This window comes from Epithele typhae (genome assembly GCF_022376455.1).
Source record: "Epithele typhae strain CBS 203.58 chromosome Unknown BXZ73scaffold_5, whole genome shotgun sequence".
Taxonomy (NCBI): Eukaryota; Fungi; Basidiomycota; class Agaricomycetes; order Polyporales; family Epitheliaceae; genus Epithele; species Epithele typhae.
Genome location: NW_025954196.1, coordinates 1,044,044 through 1,061,520, shown reverse-complemented (window position 1 = coordinate 1,061,520; position 17,477 = coordinate 1,044,044). Strand labels below are relative to the sequence as shown.

General features: G+C 60.1%; 8 protein-coding genes and 1 non-coding gene across 9 annotated transcripts; 6 read left to right on the top strand and 3 right to left on the bottom strand.

Moving 5' to 3' along the window:
* Window positions 1-145: 145 nt before the first annotated feature.
* Window positions 146-1,410, top strand: BXZ73DRAFT_88040 (uncharacterized protein; the record flags this gene model as incomplete). Its single annotated transcript, XM_048024810.1, has 5 exons — window positions 146-386; window positions 445-575; window positions 625-692; window positions 810-1,016; window positions 1,068-1,410. 5 exons carry the CDS (start codon window positions 146-148, stop codon window positions 1,408-1,410), a joined length of 990 nt encoding a protein of 329 aa, XP_047881727.1.
* Window positions 1,411-1,875: 465 nt separating this feature from the next.
* BXZ73DRAFT_97877 (uncharacterized protein) lies at window positions 1,876-3,336 on the bottom strand (the record flags this gene model as incomplete). Its single annotated transcript, XM_048027517.1, has 6 exons — window positions 1,876-1,989; window positions 2,050-2,568; window positions 2,630-2,947; window positions 3,010-3,089; window positions 3,140-3,236; window positions 3,295-3,336. 6 exons carry the CDS (start codon window positions 3,334-3,336, stop codon window positions 1,876-1,878), a joined length of 1,170 nt encoding a protein of 389 aa, XP_047881726.1.
* Window positions 3,337-3,769: 433 nt separating this feature from the next.
* On the top strand, window positions 3,770-6,004 carry BXZ73DRAFT_97876 (L domain-like protein; the record flags this gene model as incomplete). Its single annotated transcript, XM_048027516.1, has 1 exon — window positions 3,770-6,004. The coding sequence occupies one exon, from the start codon at window positions 3,770-3,772 to the stop codon at window positions 6,002-6,004; it is 2,235 nt and encodes a 744-aa protein (XP_047881725.1).
* Window positions 6,005-6,638: 634 nt separating this feature from the next.
* Window positions 6,639-7,493, top strand: BXZ73DRAFT_41058 (CPS1 protein; the record flags this gene model as incomplete). The annotated part of the gene is made up of 6 exons (XM_048018693.1): window positions 6,639-6,666; window positions 6,760-6,825; window positions 6,878-6,928; window positions 6,988-7,239; window positions 7,292-7,367; window positions 7,418-7,493. The coding sequence occupies 6 exons, from the start codon at window positions 6,639-6,641 to the stop codon at window positions 7,491-7,493; spliced, it is 549 nt and encodes a 182-aa protein (XP_047881724.1).
* A 735-nt stretch (window positions 7,494-8,228) lies between these two features.
* Window positions 8,229-9,671, top strand: BXZ73DRAFT_41163 (pyridoxal phosphate-dependent enzyme beta subunit; the record flags this gene model as incomplete). Its single annotated transcript, XM_048018720.1, has 6 exons — window positions 8,229-8,339; window positions 8,415-8,545; window positions 8,600-8,714; window positions 8,829-9,231; window positions 9,292-9,483; window positions 9,535-9,671. The coding sequence occupies 6 exons, from the start codon at window positions 8,229-8,231 to the stop codon at window positions 9,669-9,671; spliced, it is 1,089 nt and encodes a 362-aa protein (XP_047881723.1).
* An 82-nt stretch (window positions 9,672-9,753) lies between these two features.
* On the top strand, window positions 9,754-9,824 carry BXZ73DRAFT_t30. The gene has a single exon. It is a non-coding gene; the product is annotated as a tRNA-Gly (tRNA).
* Window positions 9,825-9,959: 135 nt separating this feature from the next.
* On the bottom strand, window positions 9,960-12,175 carry BXZ73DRAFT_88035 (uncharacterized protein; the record flags this gene model as incomplete). Its single annotated transcript, XM_048024809.1, has 8 exons — window positions 9,960-10,118; window positions 10,179-10,655; window positions 10,732-10,938; window positions 10,997-11,082; window positions 11,112-11,605; window positions 11,635-11,740; window positions 11,811-12,015; window positions 12,107-12,175. The coding sequence occupies 8 exons, from the start codon at window positions 12,173-12,175 to the stop codon at window positions 9,960-9,962; spliced, it is 1,803 nt and encodes a 600-aa protein (XP_047881722.1).
* A 1,779-nt stretch (window positions 12,176-13,954) lies between these two features.
* Window positions 13,955-14,683, top strand: BXZ73DRAFT_41241 (RraA-like protein; the record flags this gene model as incomplete). The annotated part of the gene is made up of 2 exons (XM_048018739.1): window positions 13,955-14,201; window positions 14,256-14,683. 2 exons carry the CDS (start codon window positions 13,955-13,957, stop codon window positions 14,681-14,683), a joined length of 675 nt encoding a protein of 224 aa, XP_047881721.1.
* A 271-nt stretch (window positions 14,684-14,954) lies between these two features.
* BXZ73DRAFT_74716 (uncharacterized protein) lies at window positions 14,955-16,977 on the bottom strand (the record flags this gene model as incomplete). The annotated part of the gene is made up of 2 exons (XM_048022081.1): window positions 14,955-15,793; window positions 15,858-16,977. The coding sequence occupies 2 exons, from the start codon at window positions 16,975-16,977 to the stop codon at window positions 14,955-14,957; spliced, it is 1,959 nt and encodes a 652-aa protein (XP_047881720.1).
* Between the last annotated feature and the right edge of the window lie 500 nt (window positions 16,978-17,477).

The window sequence follows — 17,477 nt, the reverse complement described above, 5'->3', positions numbered from 1 at the left end:
GCCACCTCCGTCATTCCGACCATGATCAAGGGACCTCCTCGGTCTGCCTCGGCTCTCACGACCCCTATACCTCGCCCGTCTTATAGCGCGCTGCGACATTCCGCTTCAGGCACATGCACCCCCATCCTGCATATGGCCTCGCAATATGCCTGCTATCGTTGTCGACGCCCTCATCAGTCAAGCGGCCACCATCGTCGGTGACAATGCAGTAGCTCGTGACCGGGACCTCCTCCTTTCACTCTTGGAGTACGCCCCCAATGAGCGTGGAAAGGCCCAGATTGCGAGCAAAATCGTCCAGGGTGGCGACACCTATGAAGGCATCAAGGACCACCAGATGCACCTTCAGCATCTCGCCGACTTCTTCTGGCGCAATTTGATAATACCTGGTGCGTTTTTTGTTGAACAAACACACCCCGAAAATACATATTAATATTAATCACCCAGTGCGCGTTGCCGGAGGTAGGACCCCCGAGCCCAGGAGTAGAATGTCGCGCAGCGGCGCAAGCTCAAGGGGTGACTTAAACTCGCCTGCTGAGGCTGAATCCGTCGACGATCTTAAGGGAGTTATTGACGCAGTACGTCTCGCTTCTTTCTTATACCGCCTTTACCCACGTCTATCTGCAGGCCAATCTCCGTGACAGCTGTCGCTGCATCATCTCAGGCAAGGTAGATCCCGAAACCATGGAGAGTGGGTGAGTGACGAATAACATCCTTCATCCTCCCCCTCCACCCATCGCTCCGAGACGATCGTGCATGCTCCCTCGTCCGCACACGTTCAGCACTGACCCCTGCAATTTTTTCCAACACAGCAGCTTCACCCCCGGGGGCACAGGCTTTGAGGTGACGAAAGTCACTCACATTATTCCCTTTTCTCTGCGTGACGGATCCGGGGCCGCCTGCGCCTTGCACCTCCCCGCCATCCGGGGTGCCCTGGAAAGCTTCGGGGGCGTCGAGCTCGGCTCCCTAATGCACGGGGGCATCAACGCGCTCGACAACGTCCTCACCCTGTCCGCAACGTACGTCCCCCAGTCCCCCGTATTTCAATCGCAACGACTGACATCGCGCAGCGTCCACCGGTATTTCACCGAGCTGCAAATCGCGCTCGAGCCCATGCCCGGGAACCCCCTCGTGTGCCGCGTCCACACGTGGGGCAGAGTCGCTCCCCGCCTCGGACTGCCGAAGACCGTCAAGCTGAGGAGCGCAAGCGGCGCGCCCCCACCTAACTCGGCGTACCTGGCGTTGCACTGCGCCATCTGCAAGGTGCTGTGGTCCTCGGGGCGTGCTCAGGAGCTCAAGGACGTGTTGGACGACTTGGAGGAGGTCACGCTGCTCGCCCCGGACGGAAGTTCGGCGAATCTGATCAACATTGCGATCTACAAGTCGCTCACCTTGACTGACGGGGACCTGTGAAGGAATACTGCTACTCACCTGGATGTATTCTATTGTGGTTATTGTACGATATGTTGCCCCGTTCCACGCGGGATATGTATATTCATGAGTCGCCGCATTCTTGTGGTAAGCTCGGTACGGATTGCTTCATTGCCGCCGCTCATTGATCATTTGCCGTTACGGGTGAGTCAGCATACAAATCGCCATTTGAACAATTTCAGTGCTCCCATAAACGTTGCTGGAAGGTATCAAGGACTCATCCCAATGGGAGACTGCAACGGCTCAGTCTCATAACCGATGCCGAGTGACCGACATTGAAGCACGACAATCGTTATGGGTGCCGACTAAGATCATTCTGGGTTTCTCTAGGCACTCATTGATAATCAATCTGACCAAGTATACAGCGGGTGTTGGATTCAAATGGTACAAAACGGATAGCTACATAGTCGTCCGTGTGGAGCCCCCTCCACTCGATGTGCGACAAGCCTATGAGTCATCGAACGCGCTGTCGAAGAGGTAGTTTGCGGCGAGCTCTTCGTTCTTGTCGCACGCGAAGTACGCCTCGACGACAGCTTCCCTAGGGAAGCCGAGCGCCTCCAACTATAATCATATGTCATGTTAGCCTTTGGAGCAGACGTGGAAAACGAAGATGGTCCTCACCCGCTCAATCGCGGCCCGCTCCTCCTCTGTGACGTGAATGACCTGCGCGCCTGGCGGAATAGGGCCGCCCTCGTCGTCCTCCCCAAGCGCGTCTGCGCCGAGGATCTGCGCGAGCGCCTCCGGATTCTGGGCAAAGAGCTGCCCGAGACCTGGGTTCTGTGCGACAATCTCCTGGATGACGGGCTGGACGAGCGCCGGGTTCTGCATCATGATCTCGCGCAGGTGCTGGATCTGCGGGTGGTTGGCGAGCGCGGCGAGGGTTGCGCCACCTGCGCCTGCGCCCGCGCCCGCGCCTGCGACTGCACCCGCACCGAGCCCACCGAGCCCACCCGCGGGGGTGTGTTGTTGCTGCTGCTGTGCGAGCTGGAAGAGGTTCTGCGGCGCGGCGGCCTGAGCAGGTGCCGGTTGTGCGGGCGCAGCAGCAGCAGCCTCTGCGGTTGGGGCAGCAAGGGCAGCAGCAGCATCCGGTGCAGGAGCAGCGGGGGGAGCGACGGGCTGGTCAAGGTGCGCGGGGATACCCTGGACGCGAGACGACGTGTTCAAAGTTTGAATTATGTAAGAGGGAAGAAGAGCGACGCACGTTGAACAGGTATTCGACCGCACGGTCGGGGTTGTTGAAGGAAGCACGGAGCGCACGCATGACCTGTTCCCTCTCGAAACCCATCTCCATCATGTTCTGAATTGTTGACTGCAATGCGTCGCCGGTGAGGAAGGAAGTTGTGTCGCCGAAAGCGCGCTGCTCGGCCTCAGCAGCGACCGGGGCAGCCTGGGCGGGCGTTAGGATGGGGGCATTTGGCGGCTCAGGCGCGGCAGCGGGGGTGACAACGGGTGTCTCGGCGGCAGGAGCGGCAGGGACGGGGGTACTTGAGGACGCAGCAGTGGCAGGTGCAGCCTTAGGCTATAGTGGACAGGGAAGAGTTGGTCTGCATAGCGCGGATAGCAAGAATTAGAGCGGCGTACCTTGGACACCATGAGTACCAGGAAATCCTTCTCCTTGATGGCGCATGATTCCACAGTCTTAGAATCCGGGAGAACTTTGCCTGGAACAAGTTGAGGAGCTAGCTAGCATATCGGGTACACATATGCGTACCAGAGTAGATGAGTTTTTGGCTCTCCACTGTGTGGCCCTGCACTTCCTGAATCTTCTTCTTTAGGTCCGCCACCGTCTCTGCGCCTTCCGCATCGATCTGCAGCGATCCTAGCCGTGAGAAGTGGTGGAAAGCACAGAAAGCGTGTCGGAAGTACCTGAAAGACCTTCTGCTGTAGTGTCTTTACTGTGATTTTCATGGCTGGGGACGGCGATGAGAGTTGTGGAACAAGCCAGATGGGCGCTTGAACCGTGGAGGCGCACGTCCCCGACACTGACGCGTCCCGTGCACGTGCCACGTTCCTTCAGGGGCACCTCGGCTAAGGACCGGTGTGACGCCCGGTTGCAAGCTGGACGCCGGCGACTCGCTCCCAAACGTCTTGGACAGCATCCTCAGCCTCACCCCCACCACACATTTGGCGGCCTGCCGCCGCCGCGTACTCTCTCTCGCTGCTGCAGGCCCTGCTCTTGGCCCAGGTTCGTCCCCCACCGTCTGCGTCTCGCCGTGTCCGCGTTGCCGACAGGTGGATCTCGCCATGTGTCCCTATTTAGCCAGCTGGAGGCCACCCACCCTCGGGACGATCCAAACGTCTGTCTACCCCTGCCCTCCTCCCGACCACAAACTTCCCCACCATGCCTATGGAAGCCGAGCCCGGAGACGACTACGTACGTCGTATAGCGGATTACATCCGTACACACGGAGCCGGACTCGCTGCCGCGGCCCCCATCCAACGACGGCGCGCGAGGACGGCCCCGTCGTCTGAGACCTCTGTCTTCAATCCGCTAGGCTGGTTCGCCTCAGACCCCTCTGCTGCGGCGAACGTCAAGCCCGTCATCCTTGGCTTCGATCCCCACCACCTATTCTACCTCCTTATGCGCCTTGAAGCCCTGAGCTACAATGTCGGGTCACTGGACATCAAGGTGGACGACCCCGCGCGGCCGATGAACTATGTGGAGATTCCTGTGCATAGGGACAAGTCCGACGCCCTCTCCCTCACATCTCTCCGCTCTTCACTCTCCGTCGTCTCGCGGCTGTCACTCGGCGGCGGCTGGTTTGGTCGTCCGCCACCACCTAGTCTTGACGCAGAGTTGAAGTTCATCTTCAGCAGCTTCACCATCCTCCCCGCCCTGTCTCTTCACGCCCCCGAACCTAAGATCATCTCCGAACTTGCGAACGAGCCTCCTAACGAGAACGCCCTGCCCCTCGATGTGTTCAAGAACGTGCAAAACCTCCAGTGCGTCGATATTGACCCCCGGACGCTCCTGGGATGGGATCGCTTGGCGGAGGGCTTGCGAAGCTTAACGGTCAAGCGGAGTGGGATGGAAGATGTCTCGGACATCTTCATCGCGGCAGTAAAGGAGGACGAAGGGAGGAGAGAGGGCCGCGTGAGTTCCATGAAGTCGAGGCGTTTCTCTCGAAGGGCGTCGCGCCAGTCGTCATTCCACAGCACGCAGCTGCCCGAGGCTGTCAAGGAAGAGGAAGAAGACGACGAGCAGATGGCCGATGGAGAGCCTACCACACCCAAGGCCACTCCCCCTGCCCCTCTACCCTGGCGCAAGTGGGGCCAACTGCGACACCTATCGCTTGCCGACAACTCCCTCACCTTTCTTCCGACATCCTTTCTACCATGCCTCACGTCCCTCACGCACTTCGACCTATCTTCCAACCTGCTCGTTTCCGTTCCTCCCGGTCTGTCATCCCTGTATAATCTGGTATACCTCAATCTCTCCGACAACATGATCGACTCCGTCTTGGGCATATACACTATGCTCGGTGGAGTCACGACCCTCATTCTCTCCCACAACCGACTAGAGTCTATATGCGGTCTCGAGCGGTTGTTCAACCTCGAGCGGGTGGACCTTCGGCACAATTTCGTCGAGGAAAGCTCTGAAATCGGACGACTCGCCGCGCTCCCCAACATTGCCGACGTATCGATCGAGGGTAATCCACTCGTGGAAATCGAGGACGACTACCGAATACGCTGCTTCGACTACTTTGCAAAGGAGAAGAAGAACGTCCTGCTCGACGGGTCTCCCCCCGGTTTCTACGAGAAACGGTTCCTTACCTCGCCTCCATCTGAGCAGATGTCATCCTCGCGACCGTCGTCAGTTGCGTACTCCCCCCCTGTTGTCGCCGTCGGGAGCCCTTCGAAGATCAATGGGGCGCCCACCTCTTCACCCCAGGCCGCTTCGAGCTCCCCGGGGTCTTCGCACCCAGGGTCTCCTCATCTGGCTCCAGGCCCTGTTCGCGGACGGAAGAAGCGCAACAAGCGTATTGTCGACCTCGACGGTGGTAACGGTGGCAGCGATGCCGCAAGTGTTATCAGCTCGCGGCCTTCGCGCACTGTCAGTCCGACGAAGAAATCCACTATCGCGCCGTCCGAGCCGCCCTCGTTGCCCGTGTCCGCACCCACCCAGATCCCTCTAGCTTTCTCCCCACGGTCACCCCTGCCGAGTTCATTCGCAGCCCACACCCCGCAGCCCACGGCCATCTTGAAGCCCAAATCGCGTCACAGCCGGCACATGACAGAGCTCGCCCCCTCATCCCACAGCCCCTCGCCATCAGACGCGCCGTCGTTCTCACCGACGTCACCTACGAACGTCCGCTCAGTCGCGCAGCGCAAGTCATCGACACTGTCGCGTGCTCAGGCGCGGCGCGCACGAGTTACCGCGTCCGTGTACGAACCGAGTACGCCCGGGATGGAGGAGGACGGGATGGAGAACGGGTTCCGTGAGGCGGACGCGTTCCGTGCGCGCATCGAAGCGCTTCGCTCCGATATGGGCGAAGGTTGGTTGAAGGTGCTCAACCAATCGCACCTCGGGTCACCCCCAGCAGGTCGCCCGGCGTCGCCTCTATCGCACAGCTAGTCTCGTGTTGGAGGGCTGTTCCGATTCCATGACTCGGACTCGCCCTCAGAGTTGATTATGGTCGCTGCTCTGTATACCATGTGCCTGGAGCAACATATATTATGTATTCTTTCTATTAGACGTACTACGACAGGCACATACCTTTGTAATTGCCCACTCATGCCTCCGAATGTCGCACGGCGCTGATCTCATGCACACATATATGGTACATTGGTATAACACCTCGAGCCGGGCTGTTTCACGTGTCGTCAAAGCGTTTGAAGCGCGTGAGGCTCTGGCTGGTCCTGCCCGCGATGGTTTGTCGCTCCAGCGCTGCAGCATTCCACTCGAATGCATAGGTCCCCGGCGGACGTGGCCGCATTACTAGTAGTGTCTGGTAAGTAAACGGACAGCACCTGTCGGGGCGGGAGACGCCGAGTTGGGCGAGGCGAGGTCTGGTGTGGTGTGATAGCGCGTCGACGTGTGGTTCCTGGGGTCCGGCCGCGAAACCGGGCGCCCGAATCCGTTGGCGGACGCGCTTGACTCTCTAGTCCCTGCCTCCAGGCTCCTTTCTCCTTCCTCCTCCTCCTCCCCCTCCTCCCGCCCGCCCCACTCACCCTCTGTCGTTCTTTACCTTCTGCTGCCGTCATCAACCATGGGTGCCAACCTCTCGAAAGCTATGGGTGCGTGTCGTTTGGCGTCGGGCGTCGGGCGGTGGACGTCCATGACGGCGCAGAATGCTGGCAGCCGGCGGGACTGACGGAACGGGCTCGCAGGGAAGATTTTTGGAAACAAGGAGATGCGGCTGTTGATGCTCGGTCTGGACGCCGCTGGAAAGACGAGTGAGCCTTCCGCGTTGAACTTGGCGTGGGGCTACTCCTGACCTATCTCCAGCCATCCTCTACAAGCTCAAGTTGAACCAATCTGTCACTACCATTCCGACAGGTGCGACTCCTGCTTTGCTGTGCTATGCGGGCCGTCTGTTCTGACGCGGGCCTGTGCAGTCGGCTTTAACGTGGAGACTGTGACTTACAAGAACGTCAAGTTCAACGTCTGGGATGTCGGAGGACAGGACAAGATTCGGCCCCTCTGGCGGCACTACTACACCGGCACCCAGGGTCTTGTCTTTGTCGTCGACAGCCAGGACCGGGAGCGCATAGACGAGGCCAAACAGGAGCTGCACCGTATATTGAGCGATAGGGAGATGAGAGAGTGCCTCCTGCTCGTGTTCGCAAACAAGCAGGATCTTCCCGGAGGTGCGTCCTGGCATCCTTGTTTCGTTGATTTGGTTTCTGAACATGTCCGCAGCGATGTCACCCGCGGAGGTTACGGAAAAGTTGGGTCTCCACCGAATGCGCGACAGGTCATGGTATGTCCACCCGAGGTATGTTCAATGTTGTTCCCACTCTTCGACCTGTGCTTACCGTTCTCCAGTTGTGCCACAACGGGTGAGGGCCTCTTCGAGGGCCTGCAATGGCTCTCGCAGAATGTGAAGAAGCGTCAGCAGTAGAGTGTAGGCGTGGGTCTGGTTCTCTGCGAATCGGTTCGGTTCTCTCTCATCCTGCTCTATACCCCCATAAGTACCTGGTGATCTCGACCATGTAACGGCCTCCACGACGCACGCACGCACGCACGACGGACTTTGTCCACACGTTTCGCACCCCTCTGTGTACCTACCTTCCGGCTGCCTCGTTCCTCCCTTCCGTGTTCATGTGTGCTTTCCGTTCCATTCTCGACGATGCGCCTGTAATCACACTTTAATTCACAGGCCACCGCCAGCTTCTTTTCCGACTCGCCTTCGTCTCGTCTGCGTCCCATGGTCCTCGCATTCGTCCCCTGTGCTATCACCTTCCTGTCCTTCCTGCAATACATCATGGAGCTTCGGTCGCCTCCCCTTCCGCTCGATTACCACTCAGCCCGCGTTAATTCCGAATATGCATCCCATATGTCGCCGCCGTTTGCTTGCTGCGACCATTGATGCTGATGCCCATGTTAGAAAGCGTGCCGAGGCCTGGCACGAGGCCGGCCTCCGGGCGTAAGAATTAAGAGCGGTTTGAAATGGTTGAATAACAACGCGGTTAGGTGACATAATCCGACCAAGTTGCTAATCGTGACCGAAGATGACGCCTTCAGTGCTTTCCGACCTTGAAAAGGCACCTCGACCGCCGCATAGTATGAAATTCCTCAAACATCATCCCTGCGCGGGCCTCACCTCTCTCCCTCTCTTAACCGCACGCCGTCCGCCATGGTCCTCGCTGTTGTCTTGAGAGCACGCGCCGCGGCGAGGCCGGTCACGCGCTCGTTCACGTCTCGCGCCGTCGATGGGTTCGTCGGTGCGCTCGGAAACACCCCACTCGTACGTCACGCCGTTCTCCCCTGCTTCGCGCGCATACGCCGTGTTCACGCGTCGCTTCGTCTGTCACACATGTAGATCCGCCTCGAGAAGGTCTCGAAGGCGACTGGCTGCAACATCCTCGCGAAGAGTGAGCTGCAAAACCCGGGAGGCAGCGTCAAGGACCGCGCAGCCCTTGGGGTCGTCCTGGACGCAGAGCAGCGGGGGGTGTAAGTCGCTCGCTGCCTTGCACTGCGCCGTGTGTCGTGACCGCCCCTCCACAGCTTGAAGCCCGGAGGAACTGTCGTCGAGGGCACCGCAGGGAACACGGGCATCGGTCTGGCCCATGTCTGCCGGGCGCGAGGGTACCGCTGCGTGATCTTCATGCCGAACACACAGGTACGTTAACCCCATCCGCCTTACGAGAACGAAGGCCGACGCCCACTTCTTTCCCTTTCCGTCTTTCCTTTCGTCCCTTCCTTCCACCCCCTTCTTCCGGCACCCCCCGCACAGAGCCAAGAGAAGATCGACCTCCTACGCATGCTCGGCGCGGAGGTGCACCCCGTGCCCGCGGTCGCGTACGAGCACCCGCAGAACTACAACCACCAGGCGAAGGCGTTCGCCGCCGGCCTCGAGAACGCGGTCTGGACGGACCAGTTCGACAACACCGCGAACGCGGACGCGCACTACCGCACGACCGGGCCCGAGATCTGGGCGCAGACCGGCGGCGCGCTCGACGCGTTCGTCTGCGCGACCGGCACCGGCGGCACGCTCGCCGGCGTCGGGCGCGCGCTCAAGGAGAGGAGCGGGGGGCGGACGCAGGTGTGGCTCGCGGACCCGCCGGGCAGCGTGCTCCACAGCTATGTGACGAGCGGGGGGAAGCTGAAGGAGCGCAGTGGGGGGTCGATCACCGAGGGTGCGTCTGCGTCTGCGTCAGTCTGCATTACGGCGTGCTGACGGGCGGACGGGTGCGCAGGTATCGGCCAAGGGCGCATCACGAACAACCTGGGCACCTTCGTCGAACAGCTCGATGGGGCGCTGAACATCCCGGACGAGAAGACCATCGCGATGATGTATGATCTGTTGGATTCTGAGGGATTATACGTCGGCGCGAGCACCGCACTGAACGTTGTCGCCGCCGTGGAGCTCGCACAGCACCTCGGTCCAGGTTCGTTTTCTACTTGTGCGTCCATGCGAGTGCTGACGTAGCGTTCCATAGGCAAGACCGTGGCGACCATCTTGTGCGATGGCGCGTACAGGTATCAGAGCAGGCTGTTCTCGAAGGCGTGGCTGCAGTCGAAGGGTTTGAGGGACGCCATTCCAGAACATTTGCAGAAGTATGCTGTCCTAGACTGATGATGTTAATATTTCCAAGTACTGTAAACCCTAATGTCGTCCCCCCAGTGTACATGTATGCTAATGAGAATGTGTGTTGGAGACACTGATGGTGAAACGGTATCATGCTTGCCTTCCAAGCAAGCGGCACGGGTTCGACTCCCGTTCAGTGTACTTATAGGTATCAAGACTGTATTTTGGGCCGAGACGACAAATGGATAACTATCCCAGCAACCACTCATCCAACGCCAGGCGACTTGAGTGGATTTTTATAGCAGCAGAATTTTGCATTTGCGTTTTAAATATATATCAACGGCTCGCCGCTTGAATTGTCTGTCCCAGAGCCTCAATCTCCTCCTTCAGCTCTCCTACTTCTGCCTTCCGTTTGACAACCATGCCCTCCAGCCCCAAACACGCAGCGTCTGAGACACTTGTCACCCGCTGTTCCATCGTCTGGATCAAGGCGACCTACAAAGAGATACGGCCAGTCAGCACGACCACGTCCAAAACCGCACCAACAGCACGCACCCTGAGATCGCGCTCGAGCCCCTCCCCGACGCGGCCCCAGTCCCGCCACCACCGCCGCTTCGCGCGCTCCCACGCGCCGACGGCCCAGCGCACCCCGAGCGCCGCCCCAAGCATGCCCGCCCCGAGCGCGGTCTCCGCCCCGAGCCCGACGTCGAGGACGCGGAGCTCCGACGCCCAGCCCGCCCAGGCGACGCCGAGGCCGCCGAGGGTGCTCCCCGCGAGCGTGAGCACGGCGCGCTGGGCGGCGGCGTGCAAGCGGGCGGTCGGGTGAGCGAGCTGCGCCTGGCGCGCGTGCAGCGGCGCGGTGAGCGTGGAGGGGGGCAGCGGGAAAGCGGGGGCGCTGGAGAGGCGGGCGAGGGCGTTGAGGAGCACGGGGGAGTGGTAGGCGGAGGAGGGCGGGAAGGTGCGGCAGAGCGCGGTGGCGGCGTCGGTGAAGGAGGTTTGGAGCGCGGCGAGGCGGCCGGCGTGGAAGACGAGCTGTGTGGGGATGGACGGGTGAGCGGTCGGACGCTAGGGAGGGAGAGGACGGACCTTGCGCTCGAGGTCCCGACACCATGCCCGGTCTACGGCCGCGGTGACGACCTCGCGACATCGTCGACGCGCCAGAGAGTTTGTACCATTGCAAAGCGTCCATGGTCGCCTTGACGGAGCTCTTCGCGTGGGCGAGGGCCTTGACGATCTCGTCGGCGCCCTTTTGCTCGTTTCCGAATACCTCGAGGTGGACCTTCGCCTTCGCCTCCTCCATCTGCACGCGCAGAGTCTGGTGCGGGTGAGGACGGCGTCTGCCTCAATCTCTGCTTTCAATAGGGCTGCGCGACATTCATGGAGGCGTCGAGAATGAGCGCGCGACCGGTCTGGATGTGCACTTCGACGGTTGTTGTAGAAGAGGATAGGATGTCTTGGACTGCACGGGTGACTCCGGAAACGTTTGACCCGGAGAATTGTCCTGATACCGCTCTACGGAGGATGCTGATGCCAGCCCGGATGAGAAAGCGTCCAGCCCTTGCACGGCGCGTGTTGGGTCGACAAACACGACATGCAATGCCGGCTGTAAGGCGAGTGATGCAATTATGCTGCTTCCGATGTTGCTGTTGATGCTGGGAAAGAGCTGAGGTGACAGCGAGGACGGTGCCTTCACGAGATAGAGGGAGTGAGGATGCGGAGGAAGGAACGGAAGGCAGAGCGGTGGACACAGGGTTGCAAGCACTACCACGACGTCGGCCGTGTATATTGCTTTCGAAACCTCCTGGCCAGACACCAGCTGCGAGAGTTTTGAGGTTTTGAACTCAGCGATTTCGACGGGCACGCCGAACTGGCGAAGCCACGGAGACTCGAGGGCAATGACGTCTTCGGCACTTGACTCCGAGGTCCCATACCTGCTGTACGTGAACACAAACACGAACGCCGCGAAAGACACGCACCGAATCCTCACTGCCCGAGTCCCCTCTGGCGTGACTCCCAGCGAGACCGGAGTATTCGCTTCTGCTCGTCTGAGGCAAACGGATCTTCGAGCAGAGCAGTCACCAGCTCGCCCGCTCCCGACAGCTCATCCATACCGTACACTGGAAGCCGCAGGTCAACCACGCATTCGCTCAATGAACTGTAACGCTCAAAGCTCCACCCAAGACTCACCTGCAATCCTCACAACATCCTTCGCTCGCTGCTCCGACGATAGTGTCAGAACCTCATACACACCGCTCAGCACGTCCTGCCAGAACGCCAGAGACTCCCGCGGAGCGACAACACCAGGCGTCGGCTTTTGATTCGACAATATGCGAGGAATGAGGGACGTGGTTTTGTGCAGCGCGGTGAGCACTTGCGCCTTCCGTTCCTCGGTCTTCACGGAAGGCCTGGGGATGCTCGACGCGTGCCGAACGCTTCCGACAGACGTGCAGGCCGACGAGAGGTGGCCCACAGGGCTGTGGCACGAGAATGAGGCTATGAGGGTGCGCTGAAGGGCGAAGAAGGCCGGAGGAGGGAGCCAGACATGTCGGCATGGATGAGAGTCGCGATCATGGCGAAACGCGCCGCGCGACGACGCGCCTGTTTCGCGGGCCGCTGGCACGCTCCGCGCGACCCGATTCCCCGGAGGTGAAAAAGAATGAGAAAACGCCAAATATATAGCCATTATATCCAAATAGAAAGTAGAGTGTCTGTGCGCAAGGTATACAGTACATGGGTGCCCGAGAGAGTACATCGAGATAAATTAGTCCTCGGTCACCACGATCTTGGGGGTGCGCTACCCTGAGCATGGGGGCGCGGCGTGTTGAGCTCCTCGTCGCTCTCGTCGCCGATGTCGAACAGCTCTTCTCGCTCATCCCACACGTCCGAGAGGCGCGTGGGTTTATACTGCCCCGTCCGCTTGAGGCTGACCGGGGCGATTTTGCAGCTGGACCCGGCAAGTTGTGCAAGGGCAAAAGCCGTGTCCCGCTCACGTCTTCGTCATCCTCATCTTCTTCCGACATAGGGTCCACTTCCATGTCGAGCGGCCGGTATAGACGCGAAATCTGGAATTCAATGTTGTCAGTAGATGAGCGCGGTGTGCATGACAGATGCGCGGCTTACCTCGCGCCTGTGCCTGTAGTACTTCTCGAGATGATACGAAATATACAGTCCCACCGTCGACCCCAGCAAGTTCGCCTAAAGATGTGATGTGATACTCGTTAGTAATTAGTGCGTCCATGTGTGCCATGAGCGACTGACCGCAACATCGCCGACCTGGAATTCCTTGTACTATTTTTGCCTCAGTGCGTAGTAACCGAAACACGGGGTTGCGAGAACGTACCGGTAACATCGACTGGACAAACTCACTGACGATGCCCCCAGGAAGAAGCAGATTACTCCGGTGAAAACCAAGGGAGCGTTGCGCCAGAACCAAATGCGCCGGGCGTCTCTATGCAGTTTGAATGATATGTCAAGGACGGTGGGGCGGGGCAATAGAGCCGTGAATACTTACTCCTCAACATCAAAAATGAAATAGAACACCCCCGTCGAGAAGCCCATGCAAAAGAAGTGGAGCACTTTATCGTTGAGAGGTAAAGCATGCGAGAAATTGGTGAACCCCAGCAATGCAAGTCCAACGAGGATAAGGGCGGTGAAGAGGACAAACCACTGAAGGCGTGTCAGCCACATCTATGGCGAGACCTGAGGAAGGCAGCAGACGCACCGTCCTCAAGCGGAGAGGCATATCATAGTAGTGGATCTGAAAGTGGTGAGACTTCATGATAGCCTTGTTCATCCTGCGCGCCGCTTTCTTCGATGTTCGAGCAGTGCGCACCCACACCGTCTCGGACGGTGCGGAGGAGTCGGGAAGGCCAAGCATAGTGACAGCAGACTGGCGCCGAACGGAAGCTGCTTTGCGTCCCAAGGAGAGATTGCGTGAGGAGGGGGAAGCGTAGAGAGCGTGGGCAGATGGCAAGCACGGAGAGCGAGAAAGCAGGAAAGTGGTCGGAGGAAAGGTGCAAAGCTGTGGCGCGAGGAGCTTCCGCTCGCCGCTTGCGGTCGACGACGGCGTGCAATACGCGCCGAATTACGCAGGCTATTTCGCGTAAGTATAAGTCTTGCTAATGAGTTAAGCTTCCCCTCGACGTCATCTCCATTCCGGCCCCAGGAGCAGGCCCTCCTGATTGTCCGCGTCTTTGCCTCCGCACAAACTCCCGGCTTTCCGCACTCTCCGCCATGCACCTCTCAAGCTGCTCATGTCTTTCCTTATCCTCCACCATCCAGCACGCCGCCTGGCTCCTTCAAGTGCACACATATCCTCCACTGTCAGCCAGATGCAGTCCAAACTCGCAGACTTCTCGACCTGTGAGCTCTCCGATGCGCTCATCAAGCTCGGGTCTCCCCACGGCGGATACATCCCGGACATGAACATGTTCTCTCCGTCCTCCGCCTCCACACGCCTGTGCGGCCCCGCATACACCGTGCAGATGATCGCTGCATCCCAAGATGGCCCAAAGCTGTCGCAGCATTTCGTCGACACCGCGCCCGAGGGGTCCGTTATCCTCGTCAACGCACCTCCAGGTCCGTCCCATCTCTCCGCTTTATGCGCTCAGCCAAATTATATCGCGCTCGTAGGTGTGAAGAACGCTGTCTGGGGCGGTCTCATGACGGCCGGCGCGCAGGCCCGCGGGGCACTGGGCGTGGTCATCGCAGGTCGCTGCAGAGACCTCGCGGAACACCGCGCGGCGGACTTTCCCGTCTTCGCGCGCGGTCACTCCACACTCGGCCAGTCCCCCTTCACGCGTCCGTCTCAAGTTAACGTCCCCGTCACCGTCCTGCCGTCGGTGCACGGCTCGTCTGCTGGCGAGTTCCCAGCGGTGGAGGTGGAGCCAGGAGATTGGATCGTAGCGGACGAAGATGGAGTCGTGTGTGTTCCGACGAACCAAGCGGAGGAAGTCGCGGCGTTGGCGGCGAAGGGTAGAGAGATCGACGCGAAGTGCATGGAGGATATCAAGGCAGGGAAGGGCGTTCAAGCATCATTCAAGCTGCACAGAGGAAAGTGAGAGCAGCGCGACTCGGCACGGATATGAGGTGAAACGATTAGTGCATCGTGTCCTTATCAGTTTACGGAACCCAGCCAATGGTCAATTACAAGACAACTGCAATGGTCAACGATCCCGTCGCTCGCGTCAGCCCACATTTTGATATGCATACATTTCACGGGTCTCGAGCCCAGGCTAAGTACATTGCGTGAACGGGTCGAATAAATAAGCCACGACATACACAAACGACACCTCCGTAAAGCAAACAGATGCATTCATACATGGCACACAGTCAAGTCGATGTCCTGACTACCGTGATCGACGCCAGAACCGAGTCCCACTTGGTACTGTCCGGCACAATCTTCATAGTCCTAGACTTGCTGCCAGGCCCGTACAGCGACTCGACCGGCCCCGAGCCCGTCGCGGTGCCTTGCTCGAGCACCGTCATCGGAGTGTACGTCGTGGAAAGGAACAGCTTCAGGAACCCCGCGCCGCTGTCCGCCCCGTCCGCGAGCGCGAACGACAGCGCCTCGGACTCCGTCGCGCCCGAGCCGATGACCATGCGGGAGTGCGCGCGGAGCGGCGGCGCGCCCCCGGGGTCGGGGTGGTACACGAGCGCGATGCTGTACCCGCCGGCGTCCATGTAGGCGAGGTACGGCCAGAGGTCCGCGTCGGAGTCGTTGCGGAGCACGACGGCGTAGATCGCGCTCCCGGCGGGCTCCCCGCCCTTCTCGCCCGCCGCCACCCCAGACCCAGACCCGGGCGTGGACGCAGCGGACTCGACGATGCGGGCGCGGCCCTTGACGAGCAGGTTCGCGCTCGCGCGCGTCCACGTCGCCGGGTCGAGCCGGTAGAGCTCCATGCCCACCGCGTCCTTGAAGGGCCGGGCGGGGTGCCGTCGGTAGAGGTGCATGTGGAAGCGCGCGGCGGCCTCGACGGTCTTGAGGTCGCTGCGGGTCCCCGCGCTCGGTAGGTGCAGCGTCCCGCGGCAGTGCGTCGAGACGAGCGCGTCGCGGCGCTGCACGGTGAGCTCGTGGCAGCCGAGCGACACGGACGCGTCGGCGTCGGCGGTGTCGCGCACGCGCAGGACGCTCGGTCGCAGCTTGTCCGCGGCGCGGCGCGCGAGGGGAGCTTCCGCGCGAGGCGGGCGCGGCGGAGGAAGTGGAAGAGGGAGGGCTTGAGGTGCACACGGAACGGGTGGGGGCGTTCCAGCGCGCGACACGGGCCCAGCCCTCGCGCAGCGGGTGCTTTGCCGGGGACTTGGGCTTCGCGAGGCACCACGTGGGGTACACCTCGGTGACGAGGTACGTCCCCAACGGCGTGTTCAGGGAGCCGCGGCAATTGTGGGGATAGAGGCCGAGCTCGGTGCCCTCGGAGATGCCTTGGATCTCCCCGGCGTCGACTTGCATGCGCTCGTGGTCGTGCGGGGTAGCGGCGACGAAGCGCGTGTCGCGGGCGAAGGGCACGCCGTCGAAGAGCACCCGATCGACGTTGTCTCCGGCGACTGCGGCGTATTGGTGGTCGCCCATGTAGGGCGCGAGCTCGGAGGGGAGGTCGGAATAGGTGAATTTGTGGATGGGCCGGGCGTCTTTGAGGGAGAGTAGGGCGCGTGTGAGGTTCCCGCCGTCTTTGCGCTCCGTCGCAGCCCAGCCCGTGCTGCTCGCGGCCAGCACGACATGCGAGTCAGAGGTAATGCCGGTGAATCCTCGGTTCTTCATGGGTTCAGCCTTTTGCGGCGATGCACTGGGCCAGAGACCCGCCAGCAAGTCCTCAGAGGTTGCCCGACACGCAGGGGTGTAGCGGGTGTAGTGGCGCTCCTTCGGCTCCTGGCCGTCGGTCGGAGGAAGACAGAAGCACGTGTCCAAGATGAGTGTGATGTTGTCGCCCTTCACGCGCGAGAGGTCATGGAGCATGGCGTGTAGGGAGCGGTCGGATATCCCAGCATTGGCGTGCCCCTTCGGAAGCTTGGTGTCGTAGTCATGTGTGCAGAGGACAGGAACGTCACCGCGACCACGGTCAAACCAGCCCGCTGGCGCACGGATGCTGCTGCCATGCCCTGCGAAGTAGAAGATGATGGCGTCGCCGGGTTCGATGGCAGCGTTGTTGACGAGATGGCTCGTGAACTTCTCCTCGATGTTGTGCTTGGTCGCGTGGCCGTCGAGGAGAGTGCAGATGTTACTCCGAGGAACCTGGAGATCATTGATGAGCCAGTTCTGAACGCTACGAGCGTCGTCGACGGCGGCATTGAGATTCCAGGTTGTACTAGACTGATACTTGTCGATTCCGACGAGAAGTGCGAAGACCTGTCCGGCCATAGTCTGGGCAGAAGCGTCAGCGACACAGAATAAGATCAAAACCATCATGCATACATGAATACGAGAGGTCTTTGTGGTCTTTTGTGGGGGCTTGTGATAGGAAACGCGAAGGCGAGTGAGTCTTGTCATGGTTGTGGGCGGACAGAGAGCCTTTTACTCGGAATCCACAGCAAGCCATTGCCTGGAGGCATTGCAAGCATGTGTCTCCTGGCGCCCATTAATTCGCAGACCGCAGCGAAATCACTGCGCTTCGACCTGCCGATGAGGATGTTCGAGCTGTGGCATACGGATCGACAGCAATGCGCCGGCAGCAACAAGTATGAGACTGAAAGTATGACCTGAAGGAGTAGAATTCACCCGCGAAATGAGAGGGAGTAGCACAAAGCCCTCACAGCACTAATAGAAAGGACGTCATTCCAAGGCGAGTCGCGGGCCGATGCCTGGGCATCTTACTGTGTTGAATTATACCGTGATATCAGTATGGAGGGTCGTAGTCTTTC